Source organism: Mustelus asterias, unplaced genomic scaffold (genome assembly GCF_964213995.1).
Source record: "Mustelus asterias unplaced genomic scaffold, sMusAst1.hap1.1 HAP1_SCAFFOLD_63, whole genome shotgun sequence".
Taxonomy (NCBI): Eukaryota; Metazoa; Chordata; class Chondrichthyes; order Carcharhiniformes; family Triakidae; genus Mustelus; species Mustelus asterias.
This window is the reverse complement of record NW_027590128.1, coordinates 932,295-954,593: the sequence shown is the minus strand read 5'-3', so window position 1 is coordinate 954,593 and position 22,299 is coordinate 932,295. Positions and strand designations below refer to the sequence as shown.

Here is a 22,299-nt window from a genome sequence, read left to right as displayed (position 1 = left end):
TCCCAACACTGATCCCTGAGGCAAACCACTAGTCACTGATCGCCAACCAGAAAAACACCCATTTACCCCCACTCTTTGCTTTCTGTTAGTTAACCAATCCTCTATCCATGCTAATACATTACCTGTACAACTGTGCATGTTTATCTTATGCAGCAGTCTTTGGTGCGGCACCTTGTCAAATGCCTTCTGGAAATCCAGATACACCACATCCACAAGTTCCCCATTGTCCACTGCACATGTAATGTTCTCAATGAATTCCACCAAATTAGTCAAACATGACCTGCCCTTCATGAACCCATGCTGCGTCTTACCAATGGGACAATTTATATCCAGATGTCTCGCTATTTCTTCCCTGATGATAGATCCAAGCATTTTCCCTCCTACAGAAGTTAAGCTAACCAGCCTATAGTTACCTGCCTTTTGTCTACCTCCTTTTTTAAATGTTTGTGATTTTGTGAAACCTGTTTTTGTTGTCTGAGCTGACTGGAATTAGAGCCAGAGCAGGAGTAATCCAGGGGAATGATTTGGAGGTAAAGCAAAATCCAGCAGATGCTGGAGTTCTGAAAAGAACCGACCTGCTGAGTTTATCCAGCATTTTCTCTATTTATTATAATGATTTTGGGACCTGGGTTTGAATCCCACCACGTTTCAACAAAAATATTGATGAGCATGAATTAATTGTTGTAAAAACACATCTGGTTCTGTAATGCCCTTTAAGGAAGGAAATCTGCCGTCCTGATCCAGTCTAACCGACATGTGACTGGATTCACAAACAATTCAAGGGCTGACTGGGTAAACAGGGAATGTCACCATCAGAAAAACAGAGCCCCCTGGAGGGCAGAAGGGTTATGACAGGTTATGGAGAGGTTAAAACTGTCATCATTGAGAACAACACAGACTTTAATGGAACAACTGGTCCCAAACACAATCTCTTGTAGTTAGTTTTAAACCTGATTCACCTGTGGTGAATCAGGTTTAAAAAGAGTCAAATTATATATGTTTTCTAGTTTGGACAACCACATTTAAATCTGGGACTCGGATGAGGATATGAATTGGTGGTTGGTGGTAAGATCTAAATGTGTGTATTACGCCAGGAAGCCTTAAACCCAGAGTGAGAATATTTCAAACCAGGGTTCAAAATGAACGGCTGTGGATGGTGAATTCACCCTCAAAAGAAAACAAAGAAAATTACAGCACAGGAACATCCCTTCGACCCTCCAAGCCTGCACCAACCACGCTGCCTAACTGAACTGAAACCCCCTACCCTTCTGGGGACCATATCCCTCCATTCCCATCCTATTCATGTATTTGTCAAGACGCCCCTTAAAAGTCACTATTGTATCTGCTTCCACTACCTCCCCCGGCAGCGAGTTCCAGGCACCCACCACCCTCTGGGTAAAAGATCTGCCTCGTACATCTCCTTTAAACTTTGCCCCTCGCACCTTAAACCTAAGCCCCCGAGTAATTGATTCTTCTACTCTGGGAAAAAGCTTCTATCCACTCTGCCCAAGCCCCTCACAATCTTGTAGACTTTGTCAGATCGCCCTCAACCTGCGTCGTTCCAGTGAGAACAAGCCAAGTTTCTCCAACCTCTCCTCATAGCTAATGCCCTCCATGCCAGGCAACATCCTGGTAGATCTTTTCTGTACCCTCTCCACCCTCTCCAAAGCCTCCACATCTTTCTGGTAGTGCGGCGACCAGAATTGGACACTAGATTCCAAGTGCGGCCTAACTGAGGTTCTATAAAGCTGCAACATGACTTGCCAAAAGGCCCGCAGAAATTCTGTCTTGGGAGGAACTACTGGAAGAAAATAAATCATCCTGTACATGGGAGAGACAGAAACTGTGAGGACCATCTCCTCCAATCACAGATTCTGTCTCTCCCGGTGTTGCTACATCTGCAGAGACAGAGTCTCAAACTGGAGGAACAGCTTTGCCACCTATTTTGAGAAAAGAAGTTCACTGACTCAGCAGCCTATCGGTGACGTGTGGAGGAGTTGTGTCTTCCTGCTACAGAACTAGTTTCATAGCAGTGAGAGCCTCAAAAGGAATGATCCAACCATCGGCAGAGCTTTCCCCATTCTGCTGAACAAGTCTTGATTATTTTTATATATCTCAGAAGGTGGGGTGTACAACTCAGGAATTTGAGTAACCAGATATTGTGAACATACTTACCAATCACTTGGGTCATCACATTAGAAATTGAAATCCATTCATCCAGGTTCATATTCTAAACTGCTTTTATTTGCAGTTTAACGTTCACAGACAACATACAGAATCCCCGGTCAGAGCTGATCTCAGCTGGTGTAGTGAGGTTATTGATGGGTTATCAATGTAAATCCACACACAATGAAGATCAGAATCGGGAGAGTTTTTTCCTGCTCCACCGTCTGAACCAGTAAACATCTGATTCCGTTACCTTGTGTCAAATAGTTAGAATTCTCATTTTGGAAAGAGAGTATGGGAGTATTTTAAAAATAAATTCACAAAAAATATCATTCATAGATTCCAATTTAAAAGATTTAATATATACACAGTCTTCAGTATTTGTGTTACCTTATCTGAAGAAGTAAACTAACAGAAACACAAAAGGTAATGTTACTACGTGACTACATCACTCATAAAGGAGTTACTGAGAATGGAAAACGATCCCCTGGAAACCAAAAAATAGCCCTTAAAAATCGAAGAGCAGCTTTCCAGAAAATCTCAATACAAGCATTGAAAATAAATACTTTGTGCCCTGCAGATGGATCTTTCAGAGAATGAATTGTAGATTTTGCCCCAAAGATCAAATTAGAATTGAAACAAAAGTTCTTAATTTTATTCTAAACAGGTTCCTGTTGAGAGTTCTTCAATTAAGGGGGAAGATCACAGGTGTTGCTTTTAAAAAGTGACATTTTATAGAAATCATAGAAATCATAGAAACCCTACAGTGCAGAAGGAGGCCATTCGGCCCATCGAGTCTGCACCGACCACAATCCCACCCAGGCCCTACCCCCACATATTTACCCGCTAATCCCTCTAACCTATGCATCTCAGGACTCTTAAGGGGCAATTTTTAACCTGGCCAATCAACCTAACCCGCACATCTTTGGACTGTGGGAGGAAACCGGAGCACCCGGAGGAAACCCACGCAGACACGAGGAGAATGTGCAAACTCCACACAGACAGTGACCCGAGCCAGGAATCGAACCCAGGACCCTGGAGCTGTGAAGCAGCAGTGCTAACCACTGTGCTACCATGCCGCCCTGAATATCCCAGAATATTAAATTCCAGCTAGTTATAGGGTTTGTTAACATCAGCAGAAATAAAATATTGTCAGACTGTCAATACTGAACAGCAGCAAAAACAGCAAAATCCAACCCCTGCAGTCACTTGTGAACTTGTTGATGTCTCAGGAGCCATTGTGACTGAGTGAATCCCTTCCCACACACAGAGCAGTTGAATGGCCTCTTAGTGTGAGTGCATTGGTGAGCCAGCAGGTTGAAAGACTTTGCGAATCCTTTCCCACACACGGAGCAAGTGAATGGCCTCTCCCCTGTGTGAACTCGCTGGTGAGCAGAGAGGTTGGATGGCCGATTGAATCCCTTCCCACACACGGAGCATGTGAATGGTCTCTCTGCAGTGTGAGTGCGTCGGTGAGCAGTGAGGTTGGATGACTGCCTGAAATTCTTTCCACAGTCAGTGCAGCTGAATGGCTTCTCTTCAGTGTGAATTTTCTGGTGTCTCAGCAGTGTGGGTAAAACTGTGAATCCCTTTCCACACACAAAGCAAGTAAACGGTCTCTCCCCAGTGTGAATTCGCTGGTGTGCAATGAGGGAGGATGCCTGTCTGAAACTCCGTCCACAGTCAGTGCAGCTGAATGGCTTCTCCTCAATGTGAACTCGCTGGTGTGACAGTAAGTGGGATGACCCAGTGAATCCCTTCCCACAGTCGGAGCAGGTGAACGGCCTCTCCCCAGTATGAACTCGCTGGTGTGACAGCAGGTGGAATGACTGAGTGAATCCCTTCCCACACACGGAGCAGATGAATGGTCTCTCCCCGGTGTGACTGCGTTGGTGCACAGTGAGTGCTGAAGAATGCCTGAACCTCTTCCCACAGGAGGTGCAGGTGAATGGCTTTTCCTCAGTGTGAATTCTCTGGTGAGACCAAAGGCCAGATGACTGAATGAATCCCTCCCCACAGACAGAACAGGTGAACGGTCTCTCACCAGTGTGACTGCGCCGATGGTTTTCCAGCAGGGAAGGGTAACTGAATCCTTTCCCACAGTCCCCACATTTCCACGGTTTCTCCATGGTGCTGGTGTCCTTATGTTTCTCCAGGTTGGATCATCAGTTGAAGCCTTGTCCACACACAGAATACGTGTATCGTTTCTCCTCGCTGTGAATGCTGTGATGTTTTTTCAGGCTGCGTAACTGGATAAAGCTCTTTCCACAGTTAGTTCACTGGAACACACTCACTCGGGTATGTGTGTGTGTCTTGGCTTTTCCAGTCACACTGATGTTTGAAATTTTCTCTTCCAGGCAGAACAGACAAACATTTCTCCTTCCACGTTCAAAGTCTGAGGATATTCAGGTCCGAATGAATCGAGACTCTGTCTGATTTTGATGTGATGTTTCCTCACCTCACCTGTAAAAGTAATTTACAAAAGTCATCACTGTCAATCCAGATAGAAATTCAGAACAGACAATTCTCGTTTCTCTGGAACATTTTTTCCTCTCTTGTTCCCCCAAATCTGTAAATCCCGGTCCCACACACACTCCCTCCTCCCTGGGCTGAAATCCAAACCCAGCTCACCATCTCCACCATCTCTTTCCTCCACTCCCAGTTTTCTCCCTCCCTCTCCTCTGTCTGGGTTCAGTTCTCGGAGCCTTCAGCTACTTCACAGCAAGGAGCTTAAGGCTCCGAAAGCTTGTGGCTTTTGCTACCAAATAAACCTGTTGGACTTTAACCTGGTGTTGTTAAAACTCTTACTGTGTTTACCCCAGTCCAACGCCAGCATCTCCACATCATGGGTTCAGTTCTCCAGCTCCTGTCTGCAGACTGACAATAAAACCAATGGGTCTTATTGGGGGTGTTGGGGCCTCCAGCGGGTGTTTGTGAATCCTCCCCGCCCACCTCCCAGGGTTTCCTTCCTTCCCAGAGATCAGAGTCCTCATTGATTTGAGGCCAAAGTGTAACCTCTTATTTATTGTCCCCCTCCCCCATCCTCTGATGTGAACCATCCTCCAGTGGCTGAGCCAGGATGGGGCCGTTAACCTGGGCCTGTTCCCGGGAGGGAGGGAGAAGCCCCGCAGCTGCAAACCAGGGAGCTGACAATGATTCTGAAGGGTTTGCGGATCCACAAAGTGTTTCCAAATCCTCCCAGCCACCGCCTAACGCTGACTCCGCTTCTCCGGGACAAACAAGCGCCAAGGACAGCAATGACACTGCGCATGCTCCACATCACAATGCCCGGGCACTGATTGACGGCAGCTCCGGACCAATAGGACGAGAGGGCGGTGCTGGAGGACCGAGCGGGAGCGGCTGGTCCTCCAACCAATCAGTGTGAATGAAGGGCGGGGCTGGAGCAAATATTTCAGCACCGGGTGAAGCGCTGGAGCCGGCGGTTGGAGATTGGGGAGGATCCGCAAACCCTTCAGAATCATTGTCAGCTCCCTGGTTTGCAGCTGCGGGGCTTCTCCCTCCCTCCCTCCCGGGAACAGGCCCAGGTTAACGGCCCCATCCTGGTTGGAGCTGGAGCATGCGCAGTGCCTGCGGCAGACGGTAAGGAGCTCGAGCGAGCGGGTTTTAAATGGAGATTTTTACAAAGACCGAGTGCAGATCCAGAGCCTGAAATAAAACCGGAAACATAAATGGAGTTTGCGGGTGGATGGTGAGGCTTTATAAACACCCGGTGTCGGCCACAGTCCCTCAATTTGCGAAGCAAATTCCTCAGACCTTCTGATGGTTTCAGGCCGGAGTTCAAATCCGCCATCTTTATAAAGGTCCGTGTACTGCAAAGCGCATGCGCATCCGCCATCTTTATTGAGGTAAATTGGAACAACGCATGCGCAGCCACCGTATTTGTTGAGGGTGAAACCAAATGAATAACCCACGGGAACAAAAAAAATCAGAGTTTGATTTCATAACAAAATCGATGTGTTGTTGTAAAACCGGAAGTTAGGGTTACAGCCAACAACAACTTCTATTTATATAACACCATTAATATCAGCGTGGTTAGCACTGCTGCCTCACAGCTCCAGGGACCCAGTTTCGATCCCAGCCTTGGGTCACTGTCTGTGCGGAGTTTGCACGTTATCCCTGTGACTGTGTGGGTTTCCTCTGGGTGCTCCGGTTTCCTCCCACCGCCCAAAGATGTGACGTTTAGGGGAATTGGCCATGCTATATTGCCCCTTCGTGTCCAAAGATGTGCGGGTAAGGGGGATTAGTGGGGTACAGATCAGGGGTAAAATATTCAGAGTCAGTGTAGACTTGATGGGCTAAATGGTTTCCTTCTGCACTGTAGGAATTCTTTGAGAAGTCATCCTTGTGCACTGAAGGTCTAGTCACTAATGGTGGAGTGATTAAAATAGGGAATGTGCAGGAAACCAGAATCAGCACAGTGTTAGAGGTGATTCCAGAGATAGGAACAGGCCTTGGAGTGATTTGTACAAATTAGTTGTAAGGATGCATGAAAAATACGCATTTCATTTGGATCTCATAGAATTCTACAGTGCAGAGGGAGGCCATTTGGCCCATTGAGTCTGCACTGACCACAATCCCACCCAGGCCCTATCCCCATTACCACATGCATTTATCCTAGCTAGCCCCCCTGACACTCGGGTAATTTAGCATAGCCAATCTATCTAACCCGCGCATGTTTGGACTGTGGGAGGAAACCACAGCACCTGCAGGAAACCCATGCAGACACGGGAGAACATGCAAACTCCACACAGTCAGTGACCCAAGCTGGGAATCAAATCGGGTCACTGGGGCTGTGAGGCACAGGGCTAACCACTGCGCCACCATGCCGCCCTCTGCTCAGGGAAGAGGGAGAGTGTATGGGACAGATTTACTGTTTTGGGGAACAAGAGCAGAAAAGTTGTTCCTTAGAAATTAGACTTGTCTGATCAGAATTTCTATCCTGGACTGACAGTAGTTTTGTAAACTTCTTCTTTTGCAGGATATTTGATGGGGAAGATTTACAGTCAGAAAAATTGAATCAAGATTTAACAGTCGCTCAATTCACCAGCACCTGAACACGATCAGCCTTTGAATGTGGAGTGCGGGAAAAGATTTCAAACATCAGTGTGACTGGAAAAGCACTGAGACAGACACACACCCGAGTGAGAGTTTTCCAGTGAACTGACTGTGGAAAGAGCTTTAACCAGTTACACAGCCTGAGAAAACATCACACCATTCATAGCAATGTGAATCTGTGCATGTGTTCTGTGTGTGGACGAGGCTCCAACTAATCACTCAATATGGAGAGACATGATGATACTGACATCATAGAGAAACCGTGGATATGTGGGGACTGTGGGAAAGCATTCACTTGCCCATCCAAACTGGAAACTCATCGACGCACCCACACAGGGGAGAGACCCTTCACGTGTCCCGTGTGTTGGAAGGAATTTACTCAATCATCCTGCCTAACATTACACCAGCGAGTTCACACTGGAGAGAGACCATACACTTGCTCTGTGTGTGGGAAGGGATTCGTCCAGATGTATAACCTACAATTACACAGGAGAGTTCACACTGGAGAGAGGCCATTCACCTGCTCCGTGTGTGGGAAGCGATTCATTAATTCATCCAACCTTGTGACACACCAGCGAGTTCACACTGAGGAGAGGCCGTTCAGCTGCACTGACTGTGGAAAGAGCTTCAGATATTCATCCAGCCTCAAAGCACATCAGTGACTTCACACTGGGGAGAGACCATTCACCTGCTCAGAGTGTGGGAAGGGATTCACTACCTCCTCCCGCCTGGTGACACACCAGCGACTTCACGAGTGAGTGCAGGGAGTGGATTCTGCTGTACCTGCTGCTGTTAATCACATCCAGGAGTGAGCCACATTCATTCTGACATTTGAGGTTTGTTTCTGCTGATAATAATCCCTGTAGCAGGGCTGGAGTTTAATATTCTCGATCGAGAGCTGATTGTGTTTTCAGGGTTGCCATTTCCCTTTAAGAACCACTGTCTGTGACCTTTCCCCATCATTCAGGAACTCTCGTCACCGATTCTTCACAGTACAGAAAGAGGCCATTCAGCCCATCAAGTCTGCACTGGCTCACTGAAAGAGCCGAATCCCATTCCCCTGCCATACCCCTGTAACCTTGCACACTCTTTCTTTTCAGATAACAATCCAATTCTCTTTTGAGTACCTTGATCAAACCTGCCTCCACTGCTCTCACAGGAAGTTTATTCCAGACTCCAACCACCCACTAGGTGAAAATAATTTTCCTCACATCACTTTGACTCTGTTTTCCCCATTAACGTAGGTCTGTGCCCTCTAGTTCTTGATGTTCTCTTGGTGGGAACATTTTCTCACTATTTCACCTGCCCAATTCCTCAGGATCTTGAGTACCTGTATCAATCTCCTCTCGACCATCTTCAATCAGACAATTAACATTTATTTCTTCGGATGTTAATCTCTAACTGACCTGGAACTTAATATTCTGAAATCTGTTAAATAAATCAGCTTTGTTTCAAACACACGGTGTGTTAAATCCTTGATTTCTCCAGGATAAGAGATTAATTGATGTCCTGTTACTGACTGTTCTGTTTTTTGGATCTTTTCTCCTTTCTAACTTTAGATTATTTCAGTCTCAGACCTTCAGTTACACTCATTTTTTAAAATTTGATTTATTATTGTCACATGTATTCGCATAAAGTGAAAAGTATTGTTTCTTATCATGGACAAGTCCCAGCTCCCGATACCTTTCAGAGTGTCTCTCCCAGCCTTGAGATCCAGGGAAGTTTTCAATATTTAAAAACACAAAATACTGGAAATTATAATCCATACTTTTCCAAGTGTCAGTTGATTGTGTCCCAGATTATTGGCTTTTCCCCACTGCTGATGTTAAGCTGATTGTTCTGTAATTGCTGTGTTTTTGAACAGGGATGTAACATTTACATTCTCTGTCCTTTGTCACTACGACTCGATAAGGATTGGAAGGTTGTGGCCAGAGCCTCCACAAGCTCCATGTGAAGGACAGTGTGTCAGAGTGCAGCAGTCCCTCAATGTCAGACTGCAGTGTCAGCCTAGATAATGTGCTCAGCTTGATGAGTATTTCCTGTTGTTATTGATGTGGATCATTCAGAAACAATGGACTCTGATGATGTCACCCAGTCATGGTATGATGATGTCATAGAGACTATTACATCACAGCAGAGCCTGAGTAGTGAAAACAGTTTTGTTCCAGGTGGGAGGTGATGGCCCAATGGTATTATCCCTAGACTTAATCCATAAACTCAGCTAATGTTCTGGGGACCGGGTTCAAATCCCACCACAGCAAGTGGTGTAATTTGAACAAAGAACAAGAAAAAAGAAAATTATAGCACAGGAACAGGCTCTTTGGCCCTCCAAGCCTGCACTGATTATGCTGCCCATCTGAACTAAACAGGCCTCCGGGGACCATATTCCTCTATTCCCATCTTATTCATGCATTTGTCCAGGTGTCCCTTAAAAGTCACTATCATATCTGCTTCCACTACCTCCCCCGGCAGCGAGTTCCAGGCACCTGTCACTCTCTTAAAAAAAAACTTGCCTCGTACATTTAATTCAATAAAAATAATTGAATTCAATAAAAAAAAATCAGAATTAAGAATCTACTGCTGACCATGAAACCATTGTCAATTGTCAGAAAAAAACCATTTGGTTCAGTAAAGCAAAAAGTAAAGTTTATTTATTAGTCACAAGAAGGCTTACATTAACAGTGCAGTGAAGTTACTGTGAAATTCCCCTGGTTGCCACACTCCGACATTTGTTCGAGTCAATGCATCGGACCAGCATGTCTTTCAGACTGTGGGAGGAAACCGGAGCACCCGGAGGAAACCCACGCAGAGAACGTGCAAACTCCACACAGACAGTGACCCAAGCTGGGAATCGAACCCGAGTCCCGGGCGCTGTGAGACAACAGTGCTAACCACTGTGCCACCCCATGAATGTCCGTTTGGGGAAGGAAATCTGCTGTCCTTACCTGTCTGGCCTACATGTGACTCCAGAGCCACAGCAATGTGACTGACTGTCAACTGCCCTCTGAAATGGCCTAGTGAGCCACTCAGTTCGATGGTAACTGGGGATGGGCAATAAATGCTGGCCATGCAGTGACGCCCATGTCCCACAAATGCATAAAAAATCCTCACAGTTTAAATTCACACAGACATTCTGTCTCCTTTTGTAATTACCACTCACTTCACCAGTTTAAATAAATGGACGTCAATGAACATAATTCATTCCTGGATGTGATTTACAGTAAAATCCAGTCACTGATTATTTGTGAACTCGCTGGTGACTCATCAGGGTGGATGAGCGAGTGAATCTCTTCCCACACACGAAGCAGGTGAATGGTCTCTCCCCAGTGTGAATTCGCTGGTGTCTCTGCAGGGTGGCTGATTGAGTGAATCCTTTCTCACACTGCAAACAGATGAATGGCTTCTCCCCAGTGTGAACCCGCTGGTGTGCAGTCAGTTGACATAATTGTCTGAACCCAGTCCCGCAGTGAGAGCACCTGAACGGTCTCTCGTCAGTGTGAACAAGCTGATGGCGCATCAGGTCCACAGAACCTTTATAGCATTTCTCACAGTCAGCACATTTAAAAGGTCTCTCGTCAGTGTGAACTTGCTGGTGTTTCAGCAGAGTGGACGAATCGCTGAATCCCTTCCCACATTTGGAGCAGGTGAATGTTCTCTCCCCTGTGTGAACTCGATGGTGTTGTAGAAGCCCTGATGATCGAGTGAATCTCTTCCCACATTTGAAACAGATGAACGGCTTCTCCCCAGTGTGAATTCGCTGATGTGCAGTGAGTTCAGATGATTGTCTGAACCCAGTCTCACAGTGAGAGCATCTGAAGGGTCTCTCGTCAGTGTGAACATGCTGATGTCGCATTAGATTCTGAGAACTTTTATAGCACTTCCCACAGTCCAGGCATTTAAACGGTCTCTCATCAGAGTGAACTTGCTGATGTTTCAGCAGAGTGGATGAATCAGTAAATCCCTTCCCACACTTGGAGCAGGTGAATGGCCTCTCCCCAGTGTGAACTCGGTGGTGTTGTTGCAGCCCAGATGATCGAGTGAATCCCTTCCCACACTCGGGACAGGTGAATGGCTTCTGCGCATTATGAACACGCTGGTGCCTCAACAGGTTGGATGACCAAGTGAATCCCTTCCCACACTCAGGGCAGGTGAACGGCCTCTCCCCAGTGTGACAGGGCTGATGAGTTTCCAGCTCAGACAGGGATCTGAATCCCTGCTCACAGTCCCCAGATTTCCATGGTTTATCTACACTGTGAACATTGCTGTTTTCTTGCATGTTAAAAACCCGATGATATTCAGATCCTGATGTGATGTTTGGTTTCAGTTTCCCTGTCTGCAAATCTTCCCCTTCTAACGCCCTGTGAAATTGATTTAAAACAGAAAAAATGGAGTGAGAGAGAACTCACAAAAACAGAAAGGCAGGTTGTGAAATTGAGCTGGTTTTACCTCCAATTTCCCACCCCCTCCCCGAATCCTTTGATTCCCTGAAAAATCTCTCCAGCTCTGGGCTAGAATTTTCCTCCATTTTAATCCTGGGAAAACTGCAGTTATTGTCACCGCTCTCTGCTACAAATTCTACCCATTGACTCCATCCCTCTCCTCGGAAACTGTCTGAGACTGAGCCACAACCATAGCAAAATATTTCACCCAACCTGAGAATCTGACCACAAATCCACATCATTACCAAGACCAGTTCCACCTCAGTCACATCACCCAACTCCAGTCTACTCTCAGTTCATCTGCGGCTGAAACCATCACCCATTCCTTTGTTTTGATTTGATTTGATTTATTATTGTCACATGTATTAGTATACAGTGAAAAGTATTGTTTCCTGCGCGCTATACAAAGCATACCGTTCATAGAGAAGGAAATGAGACTGTAGTGCTACAGTCATAGATAGGGTGTCGAGAAAGATCAACTTAATGCAACGTAGGTCCATTCAAAAGTCTGATGGCAGCAGGGAAGAAGCTGTCCTTGAGTCGGTCGGTACGTGACCTCAGACTTTTGTATCTTTTTCCCGGGAGAGAGAATGTCCGGGGTGCATGCGGTCCTTAATTATGCCGGCTGCATTAGCGAGGCAGCAGGAAGCAGGAAGTGTAGACAGAGTCAATGGATGGGACGCTGGTTTGCGTGATGTATTGGGCTCCATTCACAACGTTCTGTAGTTCCTTTGCGGTCTTGGGCAGAGCAGGAGCCATATCAAACTGATGCTAATGCTTTCTATGGTGCATCTGTAAAGGTTGGTGAGAATCGTAGCGAACATGCCAAATTTCATAGTCATACAGGTTTACAGCATGGAAACAGGCCCTTCGGCCCAACTTGTCCATGCTGCCCTTTTTTTAAACCCCGAAGCTCGTCCCAATTGTCTGCATTTGGCCCATATCCCTCTATACCCATCTTACCCATGTAACTGTCTAAACGTTTTTTAAAAGACAAAATTGTACCCGCCTCTACTACTGCCTCTGGCAGCTTGTTCCACACACTCACCACCCTCTGCGTGAAAAACATTGCCCCTCTGGATCCTTTTTGTATCTCTCTCCTCTCACCTTAAACCTATGCCCTCTAGTTTTAGACTCCCCTACTTTGGGAAAAGATATTGACTATCCAGCTGATCTGTGCCCCTCATTATTTTATAGACCTCTATAAGATCACCCCTCAGCCTTCTACGCGCCAGAGAAAAAAAGTCCCAGTCTATCCATCCTCTCCTTATAACTCAAATCATCAAGTCCCGGTAGCATCCTAGTAAATGTCTTCTGCACTCTTTCTAGTTTAATAACATCCTTTCTATAATCGGGTGACCAGGACTGAACACAATATTCCAAGTGTGGCCTTACCAATGTCTTGTACAACTTCAACAACTCCTGTATTCAATGTTCTGACCAATGAAACCAAGCATGCTGAATGCCTTCTTCACCACTCTGTCCACCTCTGACTCCACTGTCAATGAGCTGTGAACCTGTACCCTGAGATGTCTTTGTTCTGTATCTCTCCCCAATGGCCTACCATTAACTGTGTAAGTCCTGCCCTGGTTCAATCTACCAAAATGCAATACCTCGCATTTATCTAAATTAAACTCCATCTGCCATTCGTCAGCTCACTGACCTAATTGATCAAGATCCTGTTGCAATCCGAGATAACCTTCTTCACTGTCCACTATGCCACCAATCTTGGTGTCATCTGCAAACTTACAAACCATGCCTCCAAAATTCTCATCCAAATCATTAATATAAATGACAAATAACAGTGGACCCAGCACCGATCCCTGAGGCACTCCGCTGGTCACAGGTCTCCAGTTTGAAAAACAACCCTCTACAACTACCCTCTGGCTTCTGTCATCAAGCCTGCATAGACTGGGACTTTTTCCTCTGGAGCGTAGGAGGCTTTGGAGTGATCTTATAGAGGTCTATAAAATAATGAGGGGCATAGATCAGCGAGATACTCAATAACTTTTCCCAAAGTCTAAAACTAGAGTGCCTCGGTTTAAGGTGAGAGGGAAGAGATACAAAAGGGTCCAGAGGGGCAACTTTTTCACAGAGGTGGCGAGTGTCTGGAACAAGCTGCCAGAGGTAGTAGTAGAGGTGGGTACAATTTTGTCTTTTGAAAAACGTTTAGACAGTTACGAGCAAGATTGCTGTCGAGGGATATGGGCCAAATGCGGGCAATTCGGACTCGCTTAGTCGTTTAAAAAAAGGGGCAGCATGGACAAGTTGAGCCAAAGGGCCTGTTTCCATGCTGTTAACCTCTATGACTCTAGAGGTGCTGGGTGCCTGGAATGCACTGCCAGTGAAGGGGGTGGAAGCAGGCACCTTAGCAATGTTCAAGGTGTATCTAGATAGACAGACAGGAGGTGAACAGAGAGATAGAAGCTCTATTGGCACAGGCTTGGTGGGCCCAAGTGCCTGTTACTATGCTGAATTGTTCCTTGAACATTCTAAGGAACAAGGTCAAGGAAACAATCTTAAACTCTAACATGTGAATGAAGCTTTATTTTTAAAATGAATGCTGTAATCACCCAAATGCTTGTGGAAACTGCATAACCAGCAGAAATTGTTTAAACTAAGAATTTCTTCTGTCATTTTGATAAGCTACAGGACATTATATTCCGTCAAATCTGGCTCAAGAATAAGGTCGATTGTTCAGTCTGATCAAGGTGAATAAGAAAGAAACCTATTGTCTTCCATCGTGTGTCTTTTTGAACCAGTGAATCTTGTATTAACCAAATGAATTAAAGAATCCTGTATTAATTAGCCACCAGTCAGTAACAGATGATTGTATTAAGTTACAATTAATGAATCAGTAGTTATAGTAAAAGACTGAGTTTTATTTACTGTAAAAATGTAAAAGCTTATTGCTGTGTATGTAAAGAATGTGCAATGAAGATAAATGTACTGGCGAGAGGGACCTTCAAACTCTTCAATATTTGAAACTGTATGAACAAGGGATTGTATGGAATCAGGTAAAGGGATAGTCTGAAACAATTATGTTGTATTCCTGACTAAGATGAAGGGAAAAGGTGGTGTCAGTAATTGGGGATCCAATTGAATTAATCTAATCAAATTGACCAATTGGCATGTTAAACAGGCCCAACTCTGATGTAGGGGGATAAAAGTAGAGGTTCCAAAGGTCTTCCCTGCTGGCCAAATACTGAAGAGTCCCGAGGCTGAGTTTAAAGGAAATTCCTGTCAAAGAAGGAGCCAGACTCCTGAGGCTGAATTCCACAAAAAGTCCTGTCAAAGAAGGAGCCAGAGAGGGTTAACCTTCCAGACTGATCACCCACTTCAAGTTATAAAAGCCAATGTCTTAAAGTGGTTCAGTAAACCTTTTTCATGAATAAACTTATTTTTAAATTTACCATCCAGAGAATTCTGCCTTTGTCTTAATTGGTTAAAGTCTTGTCTGAAACAAAGTGAATTTAATAAATGGCAAGTTGGGGGTGGCTGAAATCAATTCAATTCCAGATAACAAGATCAGAGAACATAAATCTTCAATTTATAAACTTACATTTCCATAGAGCCTTTCACAACCACAGCACATCCCAACATACCAGTGTGTTTAATTCTATCCTGATTGTTATAAAGTTAGTTTCTCTGTGGGGTCTGTTTGATTTGTCACATGTATTAGTATACAGTGAAAAATATAATTTCTTGTGCGCTATACAGACAAAGCATACTGTACATTGGGAAGGAGAGAGTGCAGAATGTCGTGTTACAGTCATAGCTAGGGTGTAGAGAAAGATCAACTGAGGTAGGTTTGCAATCAATAGCCTTTTCCAGCTCAATTGACAATTTCAGGGGAGCAACTTTGATGATGGGAAGGCCAACTACTCTCCTGATCCCATCATACACAGCACAGAGATTTCTGTTGCCACAGACAATTTGTATTTCTTGAAATAGGCTGATCCAATGATTATTTGCACAATCTCTCCCTGTTTTTTTACATATCTGTCCTGGCTACATTCAAGTGACACAGTGTTCCAGCTGTTGGGTTGATGTTGTACATGAGGTAGGCTTTGCTTTTTGCTTCAATGACAGATGTCATCTCTGCTGAGTGGGTCTCAAACTATCTTTGCAACGTTTACCAAATGTTGCCACTGCTGTGTCAGAAATGAATGAACTCAGCGACTTCCAAGTTTCATCAGTATCAGTGTTGATTGATGAAGATTTTACTGATGTGACTGTGAAATATTTTTCTGTTTTGTTCAATGTACCTTGATAATGTACTGGAGTTCCCATTGTAAAGAATATTTAAGTCAGTGAGAATCGTCAGCAAAGATTAATCAGCATTTAATAATTGGAGATGGAACATTTCAACACTGAGTTGTAGATTTTGCATCAACGACCAACATGGAATTCAAGTGGAGGTTGATAATTTTATTGCAAACTCATACCTGTCGAGAGTTCTTGAGTTAGAGAGAAAGATCACAGATGGTGCTTTTAAATAGGGACTCAGCAGCCCCAAAAATCAAGGGATATCCACAATATTACAATTCTGTCTGCAATAGGGCTGTTAACACCAGCAGAAACAAACCAAATAAAAAATAGACTAACAACCCTAGGTGTGCTTAACAGCAAATAACAATATAATCCAACTCCTGCAGTCACATGTGAACGCTCTGGTGTGTCCGCAGATTGGCTGACCGAGTGAAACCCTTTCCACACACACAGCAGGTGAACGACCTCTCCCCAGTGTGAACTCGCTTTGTACGTTCAGATCAGATGAAGATCTGGAACTCTTTTCACAGAGTTCAGCTGAATGGCTTCTCCCCAGTGAGAACTCGCTGGTGTGACCAAAGCCCAGATGACTGAGTGAAGCCCTTCCCACATATGGAGCAGTTGAATGATTTTTCCCCAATGTGAATTCGCTGGTGTGCAGTGAGCGCGGAAGACTGCCTGAATTTCTTTCTACAGTGAGTGCAGTTGAACAGACTCTCCTCAGTGTGAACTTGCTGGTTTAACATGAGGCTGGCTGACTGAGTGAATCCCTTCCCCCACACAGCGCAGGTGAATGGCCTCTCCCCAGTGTGAGTGCATTGGTGTTCAGTGAGTGTGGATAACTGCCTGAAACTCTTTCCACAGGAGGTGCAGCTGAATGGTTTCTCCTCAGTGTGAATTCTCTTGTGTATTTCCAGGTTGGCTGACTGAGTGAATTCCATCCCACACTCGGAGCAGGTGAATGATTTCTCCCCAGTGTGAACACGCTTCTGTGTACTGAGGTTGGATGAAGACCTGAAGCTCTTCCCACAGGAAGTGCAGCTGTGTGGCTTCTTCCCAGTGTGATTTCTCTGGTATGTTAGCAGGGTGAGATAACTGAGTAAATTCCTTCCCACAGACAGAGCAAGGGTATGGCCTCTCCTCAGTGTGAACTCTGTGGTGTGACCAAAGGCCAGATGACTGAGTAAATCCTTTCTCACATATGGAGCAGATGAATTGCTTCTCCCTCGTGTGAGTGGTTGGTATATTAACAGGATGGAGGACTGGGTGAATCTCTTTCCACGGAGAAGCTGAATGGTCTCATCCCAGTGTGAATTTGCTGATGTGCAGTGAGGGTAGATGACTGTTTAAACCTCCTTTCACAGTATGTGCAGCCATACGGTCTTTCCTCAGTGTGAATTTGCAGGTGTGACATGAGGCTCGCTGCCTTAATAAATCCTTTTCCACACACACAAGAGGTGAATAGCTTCTCCCCAGCGTGACTGTGTCAATGGACTTCCAGCAGACATGGATAATAGAATCCTTCACCACAATCCTCACATTTCCGCGGTCTCTCTGTGATGCTGTTCCCAGTGTGACTGTGCTGATGGATTTCCAGGCGGGATGGATAATTGAATCCCTTCTCACAGTCCCCACATTTCCATGGTTTCTTCATGGTGCCGGTGCCCTTGTGTCTCTCCGGGTTGGACAATCAGTTGAAGCCTCGTTCACACACACAACACATGTACAGTTTCTCCTCGCTGTGAATGGTGTGATGTTTTTCAGGCTGAGTAACTGGTTGAAGCTCTTTCCATAGTTAGCTCACTCGAACACTCTCACTCATGTGTGTGTCTCGGTGCTTTTCCAGTCACACTGATGTTTGAAATCTTTTCCCACAGACCAAACAAACATTTCTCCTTCCTCATGCAGAGGTCGATGATATTCAGCTCCTAATGAATCTCTGTCAGATTTTGATGTTTATTTTAATTTGTGTAAATCCTCCCCTGGAAAATGGTTTGAAAAGAGTGCTCACAATGAGTACAGGATAGAAATTCAGAGCAGACAAGTCTCGTTTCTCTGGAATATTCTCTCCCCCAATTTGTCAATCCCAGTCTCTGTCCCGCTCCAAGATGGCCGCGGCCGGTTGCCTGGGAAACCCGCACCTTGCAACGGGGAGAAGCTCCGCCCACTCACTATACCCTCACCAAGATGGCCACCCTTGCAGGACAGCTGAACCAGACCCACTTCGTCTCCCAAGATAGTTGCCTAGGTAACCCAGGCCCATTACCGGGGAGGAAGCTCCGCCTCTCTGAGCGCCCTCATTCACACTCGTAAGATGGCAGCTCGCGAGCCCGCCGCCCTTGGGCTTGTCCCCGCGGGGAAGGCGGGGCCCGAGGCCGTTTCCAGCGCAGCCGTGGTTTCCATTCCTCACCCTCCCCGACACTATGACTGACACTGAGCATGCTCAGACCGCACGCTGCGTTGCCAGGCTCACAACCGCCTTACCATTGCCGCGCATGCTCCACTCCCGACCTGGCCGCCCCCCCATTCACTCTAATTGGTTGGAGGACCAGCCGCTCCCGCTCCGTCCTCCAGCCCCGCCCCCTCTTCCTATTGGCCCGCACCTGCCGTCAATCAGTCCCCGGGCGTTGTGATGTGGAGCATGCGCAGTGTCATTGCTGGCCTTGGCGCTTGTTTGTCCCGGAGAAGCGGAGTTTGTGAACTGTTTCTACAGGAGATCAGAAGCGAAGGATTTGCAGATGTGAAACGTCAGATCAAGCTCTGGTTGAGTAACTCCATTCATCAGGATCTGAATACCATCGGTCTTTGAATGTGGAAGGATAAATGATCAACTGTTCTAAAAGAACAGGTAGGGCCTGGGTGGGGTTGTGGTCGGTGCAGACTCGATGGGCCGAATGGCCTCCTTCTGCACTGTAGGGTTTCTATGATTTCAAACATCAGTGACTGGAAAAGCACCGAGACACACACACCCGAGTGAGTGTTCCAGTGAACTGACTGTGGAAAGAGCTTTAACCAGTTATTCAGCTTGAGAAAACATTGCAAAATACAAGGTGAGGAAAAACCATACATTTGTTCAATGTTTGGACAAGACTTGAACTGATTGTCCAACCTCGAGAGACACACGGATACCGGTACCATGGAGAAACGGTGGAAATGTGAAGATTGTGGGAAAGGATTCAATTATCCAGCCCTGCTGGAAAACCATCAACGCAGTCACACTGGGGAGAGGCCATTCACCTGTTCTATATGTGGGAAAGGATTCACTCAGTCATCCAACCTATCATTACACCAGCGAGTTCACACGGGGAAGAGGGCATTCACCTGCTCTGTGTGTGGGAAGGCTTTCACTCAGTTATCTGGCCTTTTGTCACACCAGCGAATTCACACCGAGGAGAAGCCATTCAGCTGCACTCCCTGTGGAAAGAGGTTCAGGCATTCTTCAGCACACACGGCACACCAACGCACTCACACTGGGGAGGGACTGTTCACCTGCCCTGAGTGTGGAAAGAGATTCACTCAGTCATCCAACTTCACATTACACCAGCGAGTTCACACTGGGGAGAGGCCTTTCACCTGCTCCATGTGTGGGGAGGGATTCACTGGGTCATCCCACCTGCTGTCACACCAGCGGATTCACACTCAAAAGCCATTCAGCTGCACTTCCTGTGGAAAGAGTTTCAGACAGGCAACCTCTCTCGTTGCACACCAACGGATTCACACTGGGGAGAGACCATTTACTTGTTCCATGTGTGGGAAGGGATTCACAGTTTTACCCACCCTGCTGAGGCACCAACGAATTCACACTGAGGAGAAGCCATTCAGCTGCACTGACTGTGGAAAGAGTTTCAGGCAGTCATCCAATCTTGTTTTACACCAGCGAGTTCACACTGGAGAGAGGCCATTCATCTGCTCTGTGTGTGGGAAAGGATTCAATCGGTCATCCAACCTCACTGCTCACCAGCGAGTTCACACTGGGCAGAGGCCGTTTACTTGCTCCGTGCGTGGGGTTCACAACGTTTTTCAACCTGCTGGCTCACCAATGCACTCACACTAAGAGACCATTTAACTGCTCTGTGTGTGGGAAGGGATTCACTCAGTCACAATGGTTCCTGAGACATCAGCAAGTTCATTAGTGACTGCAGGGGTTGGATTCTGCTGTTACTGCTGCTGTTTATCTTGTTTAGTATTGATACGTAGTTTTGTTCCTGCTGATATTATGACTGGCTGGGGTTTAATATTCTGGCGATGTCACCAATTTTCAGGGCTTCAGTGTCCATTTTTGACAACACCATTTGTGATCTTTTCTCTTAATTCAAGAACTTTCAACAGGAACTCTGTTACAATAAAATTATAAACTTTTACTTTAATCCTAAATTGATCTTTGGTGGAAAATCTACAATTCTGTGCCTGAAAGGTTCTACTTCAGGCATCAAAATATATATTTTTAAATGACTGGTTTGAGATTTTCTCAAGAGCTACTCTTTGATTTTCAGAGCCTTCTGTTTCACTCTCACTAACTCTTTTATTCGTGATGTATTCACATAGTAATATTACAAAGGGTTGTGGGTTCTGAATGTAGCCCAGTCCATCACGCAAACCAGTCTCCCATCCATTGACTCTCTCTACACTTCCCACTGCCTCAGAAATGCAGCCAGCATAATCAAGAACCCCTCACACCCCGGACCTTCTCTCTTCCACCTGCTTCTGTCAAGAAAAAGATACAAAAGTCTGAAAACACCTGCCAACTGACTCAAGAACAACTTCCTTGCTGCATCAGAATTTTGAATGGACCTACCATATATGCTGATCTTTCCATTCACCATATCTGTAACTACAGCACTATATTCTGCACCGTATCCTTTCCTTTTCCCTTCTGTACTCTATGAACAGTATGCTTTGTTTGTCTAGTACATAAGAAACAATACTTTTCACTGTATCCAGTACATGCAACAATAATAAATTAAATCAAATATTGATGATGTATTCTCTCAGTAACAATACCTTTTGTATTTTGTTGAATTTTGTCGTGTTTACTTCATTACATGGATAAGACAGCACAGATGCCACATACAGTGGAGATATTAAATCTTTTAACTTAGAATCTATATATAAAATGTATTGTGTCAATTTATTTGAAATAAATCTCCCTTCCTCCATTTCCAAAATGTAATTTCAAACTATTTGACACATTTGGGATTGAGGCACGTATGTGTAACCCCTGGATGGTGAGTAGGGAGGAGGTGAAAGTGCAGCTGTTACATCTCCTGCACTTGCAGGAGAAGCTGCCTTGGGAAGTTTATAAGTTCTTTATTTCTAAAATAAGCATATTGTAGAAAGGCTCTGACTCGTGTGTGGTCTCAGTGTGTGACTGCCTCACTGACATTCTGTTTTCACTGACTGTCGATAAGTCGAAGCTGCTGCCGACTGTATTCTCTCTTTGAAAAGCTGGATTGAAAATGTAATGTTTGACAGGGTTTATATCAAATCCCCTGATAGTTATATTAGCCCACCATCAAATAAAAACATGTTCTAATATTCTGTGTCAATGACGTTCTGGATAAAAACAGTCATCAAAGTAGATTAAACACACCCCACTTTGTTAAATGAAGTGAATGAGATGCTGGTGGTCTTTGGTTTCGGGTTTTACTCATTTTATTGGAAACTGCTCATTTCATAAAGCATTTTTATATTTGGTAAATAGGTGCAGACGGTTATTGGTTCAGACGGTGGAGCAGGAAAAAACGCACATGATTCTGATCTTCATTGTGTGTGAATTTACATTCAAAACCCATTGATAACCTCACTCCACAATCAGCTCTGACCAGGGCTTCCATATGTTGTCACTGAGTGTTCAGCAGCAAAAAGAGTGGAACGGCAGTTATGCCACACAGCTCCAGGGACCCGGGTTCAAATCCAGCTTGGGTGACTGTCTGTCTGTCTGTCATGCTCTCCCCACGTCAGTGTGGGTTCCCTTTGGGTGCTCTGATTTCCTACTACGGTCCAAAGATGTGTAGGTTAGATGGATTAGCCATGGTAATGTGTGGGGTTGGAGGGATAGAGCAGAGGAGAGGGTCTGGGTGAGATACTCTGTCAGAGAGTCAATGCAGACTTGATGGGCCGAATAGCCTCTTCTGAACTGTAGAGATTCCATGATTCTATGAACAGTAGTTAAAATTTGAACATGGACAAATGTATCTCAACTTCCAATGTGGCATATGTGATTTGTGAGTGAGTTCACAGTGCCTGGCTGTTAAATTCCTGAGCTGTGCACTTAGGATCTTTCCCCACACTGCCTGAAATACATACAAAAGTGTCACTCAGCAGAGTGGGGAGATTTTATGTGCCA

General features: G+C 45.4%; 2 protein-coding genes and 1 pseudogene across 3 annotated transcripts in view; 1 reads left to right on the top strand and 2 right to left on the bottom strand.

Moving 5' to 3' along the window:
- Positions 1–22,299, bottom strand: part of LOC144483360 (uncharacterized) — a 461,390-nt gene that overhangs the window by 151,310 nt on the left and 287,781 nt on the right. The gene's annotated exons all lie outside the window — the stretch shown is intronic.
- Positions 3,036–5,088, bottom strand: LOC144483373 (uncharacterized). The gene is made up of 2 exons (XM_078202091.1): positions 4,984–5,088; positions 3,036–4,629 (listed from the first exon to the last, which is right to left on the bottom strand). Exon 2 carries the CDS (start codon positions 4,293–4,295, stop codon positions 3,372–3,374), a length of 924 nt encoding a protein of 307 aa, XP_078058217.1. The 5' UTR covers positions 4,296–4,629; positions 4,984–5,088; the 3' UTR covers positions 3,036–3,371.
- Positions 6,957–21,053, top strand: LOC144483332 (uncharacterized; annotated as a pseudogene). Its single transcript, XR_013495989.1, has 2 exons — positions 6,957–7,988; positions 19,069–21,053. The product of XR_013495989.1 is annotated as an uncharacterized LOC144483332 (transcript).

Excerpts from the sequence above, each read along its gene's own strand:
- LOC144483373 (XM_078202091.1), bottom strand. The coding sequence starts at position 4,295 with ATGGAGAAACCGTGGAAATGTGGGGACTGTGGGAAAGGATTCAGTTAC.